This window comes from Mesoplodon densirostris, chromosome 4 (genome assembly GCF_025265405.1).
Source record: "Mesoplodon densirostris isolate mMesDen1 chromosome 4, mMesDen1 primary haplotype, whole genome shotgun sequence".
Classification (NCBI taxonomy): domain Eukaryota; kingdom Metazoa; phylum Chordata; class Mammalia; order Artiodactyla; family Ziphiidae; genus Mesoplodon; species Mesoplodon densirostris.
In genome coordinates this window covers 106,807,920-106,822,125 of record NC_082664.1, presented here as the reverse complement: position 1 = coordinate 106,822,125, position 14,206 = coordinate 106,807,920, and the positions used below count along the sequence as shown (strand labels likewise).

The 14,206-nt window shown below is 40.6% G+C and overlaps 1 protein-coding gene across 1 annotated transcript; it reads right to left on the bottom strand.

The window, feature by feature from the left end:
* Positions 1-517: 517 nt before the first annotated feature.
* ARRDC4 (arrestin domain containing 4) lies at positions 518-13,645 on the bottom strand. Its single transcript, XM_060096892.1, has 8 exons — positions 13,213-13,645; positions 8,930-8,996; positions 8,530-8,677; positions 6,332-6,434; positions 5,084-5,340; positions 4,407-4,569; positions 3,674-3,828; positions 518-3,313 (listed from the first exon to the last, which is right to left on the bottom strand). Exons 1-8 carry the CDS (start codon positions 13,499-13,501, stop codon positions 3,257-3,259), a joined length of 1,239 nt encoding a protein of 412 aa, XP_059952875.1. The 5' UTR covers positions 13,502-13,645; the 3' UTR covers positions 518-3,256.
* Positions 13,646-14,206: the final 561 nt, after the last annotated feature.

The following is a 14,206-nucleotide window of genomic DNA, read 5'->3' as shown; positions in this document are numbered from 1 at the left end:
AAGGCAGTTTTCCTGAGATGACATATGTCATCTGTACAAAATATATGACTTTTGTCCGTTTGAGTATGTGTGTGGAAAGGGGAGGCTTACGTACAGGTGTTTCCCGGTATGAGTCCACTGACTGCCCACCAGACCTACTGAATCAATGCTGGAAAGGTTCTGGCCAAACAAACATGAAAACTCAGAAAGCTTTAAAGAAGTGGTCATTATTATTTGAGAATAAATGGAGATAATGTTCTCTCAATGACCAATATAGCTTAAGCTTAATCACTCATCTCAACTACTCTTTTTCATAGAATGCTAAAAACCGATTACCTTTGGGGAAACTGAGGCCATCATAAAAACAGGCTCAGAATCCACCAGGGCTGTGCCTGGTCTGATGATATAGCACACATTTACAAAAGGATCTTAACAGCAGTAACACTTTGTCTCATGGTATTGACTTCCCTTAAGTCTGTAACAATTTAAGTCATAGTCTTACAAAAACAAAACAAAAACAAAACTAGCAACTCACAGCATCAGTGTAATCATTTTATTAACAAAAGGAACCCATGGGGTTCAGACAAGAGTACAAAATACAATCTCCCCCCCTCCCCCCGGGTTAAATTGTTACATTTTTATAATAAAAATAAAAAGCTTTCATAGTTAACTTATCAAAAACATAACCCCTGCCTATTGAGTTTCTTATTGTGCAAAACAAAAACATGAAAGTAAAGTTCTGCCCATGGAAGAATTTTGTGTGCCAAAAGATGCACTTTCTCAATTTCAAAATTTTTGCATCAAAAAGAAAATTCTAAGGCCACATTTTCTTTGCAAACTAAGCAAGAGGAGAATAAACAAGCAAATAGCAGCTAAATTTTTACCTTCATTCCCAAGTATTCTGTTCCAATGTAGAATCTTCTACCTTCATCAAGTAATTTGATTATAGAAAGGTATGCAGTTTCAACCTACTGCTTAAGGTCAGACATACCAATATCAATTCAATAAGGCAAATCATACCTTTTAGCTATTCTCTTAAGTGCTAAAAAATCAGCTTTGTTTTAATTTGGTGGGTGCACTTCATGAGTTCTTTAAAAAAGGTGACAGAACGATCCTAGTGAAGGATTCCAGTAAGCAGTTGCTTTTCTACTTGCAGCCAGATAGATAATTAAACTTTCTCTTCCTCCATACCATTTTGTTTTGTTTCTTTTACTTGTTTTGGTATCATGGAGATGGAAAATGTCTTGACAAAACATGTAAACTACAACTCAGAGGTCAAGAAATAGCTGAAGGTGATCTTTTTTTAAAGTAAAAATAAAACTGTTTAGACAGCACATAGCTAACAAACACACAAAAACAAAGCAAAATAAAAGATCACCAAAAAGCCAGAGCAGGGAAAAAAGATTTGTGACAATTTCAATACCACAATTATCGGTAAAACAGTTTGTACTGTGATTTTCATTCAGTGGCTTAAAAGATGAAAGAACGGCTTAAGATGCTTATGTGATTACAGAGAAGAGAGGTATGCCCAAGGGTGAAAAGTGTACGTTTACCTAATGTTTGTATAAAAATCCCTGATCAAATGTCCAACTAATTTTTACATACAAAATTTAACCTTAGAACTTTTCTATTTCTAATGGAATATACTGACTGAAAGAAAAGCTAATCGTTCAGTTGAATGAAGTACAGTATTCTGCATGGGAAGCACCAGGGTTTCCAGATCTAACCCTCAGGACATGGAGAAAACCAAAGTACTGGGCTGGTCCAAAATCTCTATCATGGGAACCCCTACCTCCCTTCTACTTAGTGTACAGAAATGCTCTCAGCTCACAAAACCAACAGATTAAAGTAAAAACAAGTGAACATGTGACTGTGACTAGGAGGGGACGGGGGACAGGAAAAACACTGCTCAGTCTTTTAGCAGCAACACAATCTTGTTGGTCTGAATATCCTGAGGTTAAAGGATAATAAAATATTGCACCAAAACAATAAAAAAATCACAGTTTAAACAGAATTACTAAAGAACTGGAATAACAATGAACAACACAGTGACTGCCATCAGTAGACTTGTCTCTTGACAGAAATTAAGTTTATATGACTTTTCAAAAAAATGGAAAATGTTATTTCTGCCTTGATTTTGCATTTATTTTGAAATACCCTTTGGTATACACATCTTAACTTTCAACTGATGTTAACCTTATAGATTTTGCCCTTGGTCCAGTTTCAGGTTTAGGGATAGGAGAGATGAGATTGCTACTGCAAATGAGCAGAAACTCCAAAGAAGACTTCACCGGCCTGAAGTTTTAAAACATATCTGATTCTGATAACCCCACCTGAGGTAGGCAAAAAAGGCCTTTTTTCCCCCTGTGCAGTTATCAAGGCATCCTAAGGATGCAAGCTTTTTTTTTTTTTTTTTTTTTCCTTTTTTTAACCCTGTCTTTTTCTAATATGCTCCTAGGTAAATAAGACATGAGGAAAATCAAGCATGTACCCTGCTAAAGTACTTAAAGGGGATAAAAAGTGCAACTTTCAACAAAATGTGTTTTCATATTGAAGTACACCTTTCCCCTTTCAACTGACAAGCCTTTCAAGGAAGGAACTCTTTCTTGGTTTCATAATACTGTATAGCCGACTTACAAACTACCTCTTAAACTACCATTAAGAGTGAAAACTGTATTACTTCATTAGACCCTCATAAGACCATGACCTCAGAAAATGATTCTTTTAAGGACTTCAGTCCTATGGAATATGGTTAGAAATCATGAACACCCTGACACCAGAGGGTCTCGCTTCATGTTTAATTTAGAGTGGGCCCCTTTCCTGTTCATGCACACCCTTGTGCTACTACGTTCTCCAAAATCAAGTCTCCTCCCAATGCGTCCATACTGCCTTAAAGCTGAGGATACATCTGTTCTACTTTGAGAAACCTTTGTATAGATATGCACGCATAGTGCTTTCACTGTTCACAGGCACCTTTCTCTTGGGTCGGCATAGGCACTCTTCACTTACTCTATCACCATCAGGACTTCCATTACATTCTGTGACTTTTCACATCTTTGTCCCATAGTTCTAAAGGGATACAAGACCACATCACAAACTTGTGCAACAATCCTGTTGGCCCACTGGAAAGTTCACGCATTCTTTAATTTCTATCACCTTCAGTCTTGATGTTCATTTATGTTCTTAAGCTAATCTTCCCTCCCTCTTCCCCAAAAAGGCAGGGGGAAAGAACCAACATTCTAATTTGGTGATGAACACAGTGATTTCTGAAATATGTTCAGAGAATGAAGGAAACAGGCTGGGTCTCTTCTACATCACTAGGATGTGGATCAACCTGCAAAAATGAGCAGACCAAGATTACTACTGCAGCATTCTTTAACGTGATTCTAGTATCTATTTCTAATTACATGGTCATAAGCCAAACTGCTTAAAGCCTATTATTAAGAAGTCCCAGTAGGCCACTTAAGTTCTCTGTATTCCATGGCCTTAAAGGCAACAATCCACGGTACTCTACATGTATGCTAGAGAGTACCAAGAGAACACCGCAAAATGTGGTAAGTGGATCAGTGATTATCTATCACCATCGTAAAAATTTTTTTGTATGTATCCTCTACTAACTGGGAGTCAAAAGCAGACATAGAGGATTATTTACAAACAGCACAACACAAGTCTAATTTTCTTTTGCTTTGTTTACCTCTGAATAAAGAGGCGGAGGCTGAAATCTGAATTCCTGAATGCAGGCAAACATAGGACAGCACGACTCCCCCTCACAGTTAGGGGGTTGAGGGTAAGGAGGAACGTGTCTAGAGAATTCTTCCTCCGACACCACGTCTGCATAATTTGGTGGTGCTGAAACAAAAAAGGAGTTGGCTCTAAGAAATCCAGGCAAAAACTAATTACATTACTCTCTTCTGAACTCTTACAGGAACAAGAAACTTAGCTTAATTTGAAGATAAAACATTGGTATTTTTTCCTCTAAGCAGGAAGTTTTTGTGCCCATTACAACCAAAAAATATTCAGTAGACTCTGCTTTTATTGAAGTACTATTAACATTGATTTATATTCTGAGACATGTGTGTTTTAGTCTAGGTTAAAAAAAAATCATTGAAATGTGGCTATGGAAAATACCAACATAACACACTACACTCTTATTCTGATTATCTCCCATTCTTCTACTGTTATAAATAGGAATCAGGAGATGTAGATTGTATTTCTGGATCTGCCATTAAGAGCTTTCTGTCTTGGATAAGCTAAACTCTCAAAGTCCCTTCTGGGAATAATGTTTTATGATATTAAGTAATAAAAAGAGTAAGGATAGTTGTAGTGGCAGCAGTAATTATCATTTGAGCATTTCCTATCTCATATGTCCTGTGCTTAAGTACTCTATGTGTAAAGCTGCATTCTGAAAGAACCTCATAACATTTTACCTTCAGGCTGTTCTGGCAGAGTCAGCGTCAACCAGCTCATATCCATAAAAAACTGGCTGGCAATGCTGGAGTTTCTGCTGCCAAAACCATTGTATGGAACCGTGCCAATCACTAAGGGCAGCTCAAGCATCAATTTTTTAGCACCAGGAATGTGAATATACACCTAATACGCCAAAAAACAAAACAACAAAGAGAGAGAGAGAAAGGCACAAATATAAGTTAACCTCATATAAATAACCAGATTAATTTTTCATAGAAAAAATGCTTGTTGTCTGCTATCACCCCCAACACAACTGTAAACTGTCCTGATGAATAAAATGAAGAACAAACTAAATGAAGAGCCCACGAAATACAGTGAATGCTCTGTGATGGGGAAGTGTGGCCTTAATACACTTCATTGTAAGTGAGCACAGCTTACACAGAACCATAGAAAGTTACTTATGTCTTCAACATAGCAGCCCTACTACATCTTCATTCTTCCATGTTATTTAATTAAAAACCTCAGGGGGATAGTTTTTGATTAAAAAACAAAGGCCAATCTTCATATATTCCACAATTTGTTGTAATGCTGACATAAAATGACATTTTCCTGGGTATTAAAGGTACATCTTCTCAGTAACATGGCACCAGGTATGGCTCCATGCTACATCTTTAATTTCACCAAGCACCGTGCTCACAGCTAAGGAGTAGTCCACTCGGATGATGCAGCAGTCCAGGATGGACGGCGTCACGGGCGGGATCTTGAGGGTCTTCCCGTTCCAGGTGTCCGTGCTCCCGGAGGCGATGTGGTTCCCGCGCACGTGGGCCACCATGAGCCGCACGGTCTTCGTTTTCCCGCTGGCCAGGTACGTCTGCGTCTGGAAAATGGCAGCTTTGGGAACAATCAGACGAGAGGAACAATTCTCTATTTCTGCATAGATTGGAATAGCTTCTCCTAAAAAGAAAACAAAAGCACCTTCAGAGACCCTTGAGGAAATTCTCTCCACAGTGGAACAAAGCTGTTACTGATGAAAGCTGAAATGTGGCAATGCTGCTTTAACAAGTTGAGAAGCCTCACGGAAAACCTACATTGCAAATCTGAGTCAGAGAAGTGAAAATTTATGGCAGTTTGTGGTAGATAGTGTTTTCTTACTATTGCATGATTCACTTTTCTAATGTAGCAATATTAGGCTACCAATTCTAAAGATCTGTAAATGACTAGTATCTATAAAAGTTAAGAGAAGACATACAAATAAATGATTCAGTACTACGTTAAGTACAGAAGATCACTAACAAACTCATTAGTGCCTAACAAATTAAAATCTTCCCAACAGAAGAACAAAGTCTTCCCATTTTAGGAATTGATAAATACAAATAAAGCAATGGATGGAGTAGGCAAGTTTTACACCCACATTATACATCCATTCCATACCGTATTCATTTCCAACAAGCCAGAACCCTGGAGTGGGGGCCAAATCCACTGGATGGAATTGGGCCCTTCACAGATTGTTGTTCTGATATCAGTCTGACTGTTAAGAGTGTCAATGTTCTACATTCTAGACCCTCCCATATATTTGAATTCCCAGCATGGAGTCAGAATGCCTAACAGTATTTTCATATGACAACAGCTCTCTTCTGAGCAACACTGCTCGGAACAGTTTTTTGCAACATTAAAATAAAATGCTGGCATTTTCCCACTCTACTGGTTTTAGTCTTTGTTACGAAAGTACCAGGACTGAGGTCAGAAATACCAGGATTATTGGAATCCACTCATCTATTTAAAAATATTTAAATATCAATTATTTATACTAGAACCAGACAACTGTATTATTCATGTTTTAAAATAGTATATACTTGGTAAATTACAAAACACTATTAAAAATCACTTACAATTAGCTAATAAAATGAGTGAATATTGCATTTGGATTTTTAAACAGTTTGCTTACCATTACAGTATCCCTTTCTTTCAATTTTGGCACTCAGCGAGACTGGACCAGAAGTGAAAAACCAACAGCCAACCATTTTCTCTTGCGTTTTTAATACAGGGGTCTTGAAAAGTTCAAATAATAAAAATAATTAAACTGGTCTAGAAAACTCATAGAACTTAAAGTTATGTCATTTTTTATTAAACAGTTGTACAGCAATGTCTTCCAAAAAACAACAAATCAACCTTTCTTATCTTCCTGCGACAAACTAGATAAAATACTTAAAGACAAAGCATTAAAAATCATTCCCGGGGCTTCGCTCGTGGCGCAGTGGTTGAGAGTCCTCCTGCCGATGCAGGGGACGCGGGTTCATGCCCCGGTCCGGGAAGATCCCACATGCTGCGTAGCGGCTGGGCCAGTGAGTCGTGGCCGCTGAGCCTGCACGTCCAGAGCCTGTGCTCTGCAACGGGAGAGGCCACAACAGTGAGAGGCCCGTGTACCGCAAAACAAAAAAAAAAAAGAAAAAAAACCTGTAGTAGTACCTAGTAATATGACAGAACTACTTTTTTTTTTTTTTTAAAGACTTTATGTGTAGATCAGGAAAAGGAGAAATGGTATAAAAATCAATAATCAGAATGTTCTTTTTGTCTTGGCATTTAAAATGTGGAATAAGTTAACAGCCTTTTTTCCTTACTTCAAAATGCATTATTAGGCAGAAATTTCAAGTGTCCTTAACTTAGAATGATTTTGGGGTTTTGTGTAACAGCAGTGCAATAACACACCTAGTGTAATGGATCTAAAAGGTTATTGAACTCACCACCCCACTTTCTATTCTACAGTAGCAAGATAAGCGACACAAGATGCTTATATAAATAATACTGTTTATAAAACAGTATTATAAAATACTGTTTAAAATGCTCAGTTTACAAGACGCACAAACCAAAAGTTCACTGTAAAACCCAAAGTTGCAATATTTTTTTCAATTATAAAAGGATAGTAAAGGACAAATAGTATCTCTTTTTGCCAAAAAATAAAATATCTTTAAATTATTTGCCACAATGGCCCCATAAATAGTTTAGAATTAGTTAGCCACCCAATCCTAAGTAGTTTTTAGAAACACAAAGCAGTTATTAGCATCATCAATTTTCAAAATAGGTGCTGAGCAGGTGATAAGTCGTAAGTCATAGTTATAAGCCGGGTCAGCTGGGTCTGGCTATTGTACGATTTTGGCCACAAGGGACCATGCAACTAGGGCATATCTCTTACATTTTTATAATCTAAAGGTGAACATCAGAGTAAATTCTATTTCATTTTTGTGTGGAAGTAGAGTTAAACAACTTTTAACTCCTGTTTCTTTTCCTGATCTTTAAAAACACTGGCTAGAAAGAGAAACCTCCAATACTAAAAATATATCTCTGTAACTTCAGTATCATGATGGAAAGTTTAAATTATGAAGTAAAAAATCATTCATTCATATTTAAATGAAGAACCATTAGGTCCTAGTAGCTATCATGAAAGTACAAGGTATAATTTTATATTATTTTGATAATATGGGTTTAGATAAAAGAATCTAGCTCATTAACTCCCATCTTGCCTATTCTGTTGTTACTTATAGCCTAATCTTTCTTATCAGCCTACAGTATTTCTGGTGATTATTAGAAGTTCAATGCTTTAATGTGGCCAAATCTGTCATAAGGAAATGATAAGTGAAAGGGTCTCCAGAGCAGCTGCATGCACTTACTTAATGTTAGAAAATGACATGCAAAATGCAAGGAGACACAGCATAATGGCCTGAGCTTCAATAACAGGCTGGGCGTGATTAATACTCTTCCATAATTACTGTTCCTCAACCTGCTATTAGCGAAGAGTTTAGAATACCACAGCCCTGTGAATGTGGCTGCTCTGGGAAAAGTAACTACTCTGTGTGTGTGCATTATTATTATTAAGCCTTATTAATGCATTTTAAGCCCATGTAACTTTCTGGCAAAAGAAGCCCTGAACAACAGGGACACAATCAATAGTACTAACACCACAATTTGTAATTTGCCCAACTTAGAATCACATATTTATAGTGAATGCCTATGGGTTATAAGATTGTATCGGAAAGTGACAGGACAGGCTGCTATCAGACTTGCTAAATGTAGACCACAGTTGAAAGGAAGGAGGATGGAAGGGAAGGAGGAAAAGGGGAAGGAGGAAGAGAAGGAAGAAGAACTTACTAGTAATGCTGGTGTGTTGACATCGATGTGACTGACGACCTGGAGTTCCCGCTTAATGCTCTGATCAGGTGCCTGGGGTCGTTCCAAAACTGCTCTCACACAGTACTGAATACTTCCATATTTCCCGGAGAATGAGGTTACCAAAGGTCTGAAATAAACCAAAGAGATGACTTTTTAACTTTGTTTTTCAGTTTAACAAAACTGGGAAAAGCCCTTAAAATGTCGGGGGGGGGGATTTTTGTTGCTTTTTTTGTTTTTTAAAAAAAAGGTGAGCGGGGTTAGGTCTACTCAGGGGTTACTCAGGATAAACATGCACACCTGAATGTCAGAAGGTACTTGGTGCCCATACAACTGGATAGACAGGTTGGAGGGAAAGGAAAGCCCCAGTTATTTCACTTACTCAGATGGAAGTTGGAAGCTAAATGGAAATTCATGTTTTCCAGGCTGTAGTAAGAGGATGCCTTCACCTGAAAAAGAGAATACATTTTATTTTTACTAAGGTTCACATTACATCAAGAATTTTCACAATGTAAATCATAGTTTTTTTAAAAGTTTTTCCTAGCTATATATAACACTGAATATACGTCAAAAAGTACATTAAACTGAGATTTAGAGAATTAAATTTTGAATCAACTTTTACCAAGTTTAATCAATTTCAAACCACATATATATATGTATGTATATACATATGTAACTTCTATCTGCAAATAGACCAATTATACAATCACCATAAAATGCCAGAGCTCCCATATACATATATATGTGTATACAACCATATACACATACATACCTACATATACATAAACATTTATTTCCCCCACTTGTATACTAGCATGAGTATACTAATGTTAGTATACTATTATACTAACATGAGGTACCAATATTAAACTGGACCTAAAATTAATCTAGAAAAAAATAGATCTATTTATTTTGGGTATACCACAAAAATCAGACTAAATATTCTTTGGGCGGAGATGGAAAAGGAGAGGAAAAATTTACTTGGAATATTATGAATACTGAATACTAAATAGCCAAACCAACAGGACAAATTATTAGGCAGGAGTCATTACTGATTAATAGGAGATGTTGTTTAACTTGGGATATGGAGTGGGCCTGGCCAAGCATGGCCACGACTCCTTCCTCCTGCTCTGGGGTCAGCCAGCCCCATTCATTTCACGCAGAGGCTTATCCTTGACTGTGAGAAGGCCAGTAGGCAGGGTGTGGATGGACTTAGCAAGGCCAGAGGCTCTGCTGGAGCCCTGCTGAGTGCAGAGACTGTATCGTTCAGATCTGAAGCCAACTCCAGGGCTATCAGTGTTGGTTGGGTGGCTCCCCAGAGATACTTACAAATGTTCCCTTCATTTTATGTGCATAGATTCAAGTTTAGAACTAAATTCCCTCATCAAGGGTGGGATGATTAAGATGAAGAAAGTACAGAACAGACTGAGAACTTTCTCTGAGATATGCCTGCTCAGTAGATACGAAATGGAGATTTCTACTGTAACCATTCATTAAAAAAAATTTAAAGGCCAGAAATCACTAGTGAAATGGGATAATTTTTCATTTAGATACTAGAGTTCTAAGACCGTCATCAACTCAGTTAACATTTCAACCTTATACTTTAAGAAAACAGGAATGCATTACTGGCCCATTAAGTCTCCTGAATCTATCTCCAATTTTCAATGTGTAATATATTAGAAAAAAAAAGCCTTACAAGTATTTGCCACTTAAGATCATTCAAATAGAAATACTCAACAGGTGGGTGACTTGGAGGCTAAGTGAATAAGTCATAGGGACGTGAGACCATGTTAAATGACAGTGACAGAGTGAGTCCCAGAGCTCAGGTGTGTCCAGAGCCGCCCTATAAGCCCCAGCAGTGCTACAGCACTGGAATCAGGGAAGCCTCTCCATTTTATAGCTATCAGATACTAGGCTCAAGGAATCCCAACACTCCTTAGAGCTGGGCTAAAGTTCTAATTTGTAATCATTAGATTACTGAATATGACAAAGTGCTTGAAATGTTTAAAAATGTGGATTTCATTTATGTTCAAAATTTACAGTGCTTAAATGTCAAGCACAAAGCTGATACAAAATGGATACAAAGCTAAATAACTTCAATCCCCAAATAGACATAGGGAAGAAAGGAGGCTATAGACACTTGTACACAAGTAATGACCCTAGCATGCTGGAGTACATGGCAGTGGCGGGGGCATCTTGAGGACCACTTCTGCTGTTGAAGTAAGGGTTGGCATGGAAACAAGTGAGAAGGGGTTTAGATGAAGGGAAAGGAATGAGGCAGAGCATGACAGGCAAGTGTGAAGAACAGAGGTGCACAGCACATTGGAAGAGGTTGAGAGAGAGATGAAGTTCCCTCTTCAGAGAAAAAACAAATCAACATAGGAACTAGAACATTTAAAATGAGACTTTCAACTACCTCAAAACATAAACAGGAAAAAATTTTGAGAAAGTTGATAAACCTGGGTTATGGTATTTGGAATCAAATCTTTGCTTGCTTGCTTTCTCTTGTTTATTTATTAATTTTTAATTAAGAAGGTCCACAAGCTGAATCATGTGCCCATTTCTGCTCTCATAGTTTATTACCTTTGTCTTATGCAATGAGAACTACAATGTCACAAGATGTTTCATTCGCTCATGGTGCTTCAGCCCAAACTCATAATTCAGAGCACTGGTGAGCATGGGAGCTAGAAGACCACCACAGAGGCAGATTGGGGCTCAGGAAGGGCTAGGAACGTGCACAAGGTCATACTCCTGGTGTGCGACCAAGATGTGAAACCAACTCTCTGATGTGTCTTGTCTTTCTACCATAATTATTGAATAAAAATATGAAGAAAATCAATCACCATGATAGCAAGTAGTTAGATTAACAATGCCGAAAAATTATCCAGTAGGTTTTTTGAAAATAGATCCCACAGCCATACTTCCTGAATATCTGGATTTCTAAAAATCTCTTCAGGTGGCTGAAATTCAGCTAGGTTTTGGAATTAAATGAACCTAAGAGTCTACAACTATGTAAAGTTGCTAGCCTCTTCCAAGCTACAGATATTAGGAGTGATTTTTTTTCTCAATGAAATCAACTAAAACAGACCATGATTTTACTTTTTGCAGAGGTTTGTTATGATACATTCTAAAACAAGCTAAGATTTTCAGGTTGTCTAGGGTTAGCCATTCTATTCCGTTAGAATGACAAGACAAAACCTGACTTGTGAATCAAACACTATTTGATAGCCCAGATTTTACCAAAGCGTTTTTTTTACTTCGAATCCCAGGTCCAACTGCTATTAATCTTACATCTATTTACTGAGTAGTTATGGGCACAGAGATACAGAGTCCAAAGTCCTGGACAAAAAACCAATTCCCTCTTCCATTGCCCTTGACTCCAGTCAGCCATCTTGAAAATCTGTGTTGTCTGTTACCTTGGGGTAGGCATGTATAGGTTGATTCTGGAAACCATATTGATGAAAGGGCATAAGGCAGGTAAGAACTGTCACCTAACATACTGCACTTGTTAATCCAAAAGAGGGCTTTGGTTCATACATGTTTTCCTCACCACAGTTTTTGGGATTACTCGATTCTCACATACCTTGAGGATTTAACTGTGAACAGTCTACTTCTCCACAGCAGGACAAGGAAAAACTGCACGTACTACTGATTTTTGTATAATACATAGCAAGGGTTAAACACGGATATGCTGTATTTTATTCTTCAAGCGCCGAGAGTCTATACCATTATTTATTTTACAGATAAATGCTGAAGCTGATGAGGCAGAAAAGTAAAATAGTTTAAAGTAGCTCCTACCAACTGAAAGAAGACTAAGACTCACCGTTCCTAGTATTTTTTTGCACCTAATATTGATAGAATACCCATGTAGTGAGCTTCTACATGGGCACTTTTAATAGTGTAAAAGCCTACACTATTAACTGGACTTCACAAGAAGGGTCATCGTTCTTCCAGAAGCTCTTACAGTGCCCAGATCCCATTGTCACTAAAGGTCTATGGGGGTGGGCTAGGGGAGGAAGAGAATGCAAAGGAAACAAAAAGAAGCGAAAAATAAATACAAAGAAAGTAAGACAGACGTAGAACTCTTAAGTTACCGCACTCCCCAAAGGAGGGAAACCAAGTATGATGATCAAGTCAAAAAGCACTTCCTTTGAACTCGTAACGCTCAGGAACTACTTCCCTCCTCCTAAGACTGAGGTTTTGCTAACTCATCATGAACCAAGAACTAGCATCTAGAGACGGGGCGGGGGAGAAGGGGCCCCCATAAACTGGGCACCCGAGAATGGAACCTCGTAAACTCTGGTTCCGCCCTCCACTCCTTAGACCACAAGAGAAGGAACCTAAATCCCCAGTTCCTTGATTCCTGACTGCTCATCACAGGTTCCCATGGCAACGGCTCACTCCCAGAGCTGTCCTAGATGGTCCTGGGACCCTGGCGGCAGTCAGACCCCAGCGAGCCAGGGTCGGGCGCCAGCAGAGGTGAGCACCATCTCCCCGGTGCTGTGAGGTGGGGGGCGCAGGCATTGTTGCCCGCCCGTCAAGGCGACCAAACTGAGGCCGGCTACCCCGTGGGCGGACCCCCCGCCCACCCAGCCGGTGGGCATCTGCCGGCGCGCCCTCTCCCAGTCCCGCCAGCCCCTCTCCGGGGCCGTGGCCCGCGCTCACCGGCCGGGGGCTCGCGCAGGCTCAGGCGCACGTTCAAGTACTCCACCTCCGAGGCGGCTGCCGGGGGAGCGGCGCCGGCGCTCGGGCCCCAGGCGGCGGTGGCGCGACCCTGGGCCTCCAGGCGCAGCGCGCGGAGGGTCACCGGCTCGGCAGCCTCCAGCAGCACGTGCCCTGCCACCGTATCGCCGCTCGAGTAGCAGCCCTTGCGCTCGTCCTCGAACACCAGACCTAGACTCTTCACGCGGCCCTCGGAGCCCACCACCGCCGCGGACCCCGCCTCACCGCCCATCCTACCGGCCGACGCGGCCGCACCAAGGACGTCGGCAGCGGCCCGGAGCCGGGGTCGCGAGCGGAGCGGCGCCGCTGTCACGGGCGCCAGCTCACGCCGAGGGCCCGCTCGGCCGCTTTGCGGTGCCCGGTGGAGCCCCGGTGCGCCGTAGGGCCTGTCGCTTTAACAAACCCAGCTGGGAATGGAAAAGGGCCGGGACAACCCACCCCCGGCGCGCGCCCATAGGCTGGCTGTGAGCCGCGCGGCGTGCTGATTGGTTGTAAATGGCTACTGAGTCATTTCATTGGCGCCGCCGCGCACGGGCTAGCGCAGGAGGGCAGTGCGTGATCAGGGAGTGGTAACCAATCAGAGTTCGCGGGTGTACACGTGCACAGGCCGTTTATTGGCTGGGGCAAGGCACAGTCCTGGGGCACTGACCAATAGTGAGGCGGTGCGCCCATGTGGACAGATAGTGGGGAACAATATTAGTTAGGGAGGGGGCGGAACCGGGAATCTCAGGCTCGCGGCGTGTCAGCCGTTCCTATGGCTACAGACGGAGGCGGGGTTTCTAGCAGCTTGGGAACTGTTTTGCGGGAGTCAGGGGGCTTCACACTAGAATGTGAGGTTGTGGCTGCAACCAGCTTGTGTTTATGATTACATCTGCAATACTTGAGAGGAAGTAGATGCCCTGGAAAAAGGAATTTAGCATTATTTCCTTGTGAGATT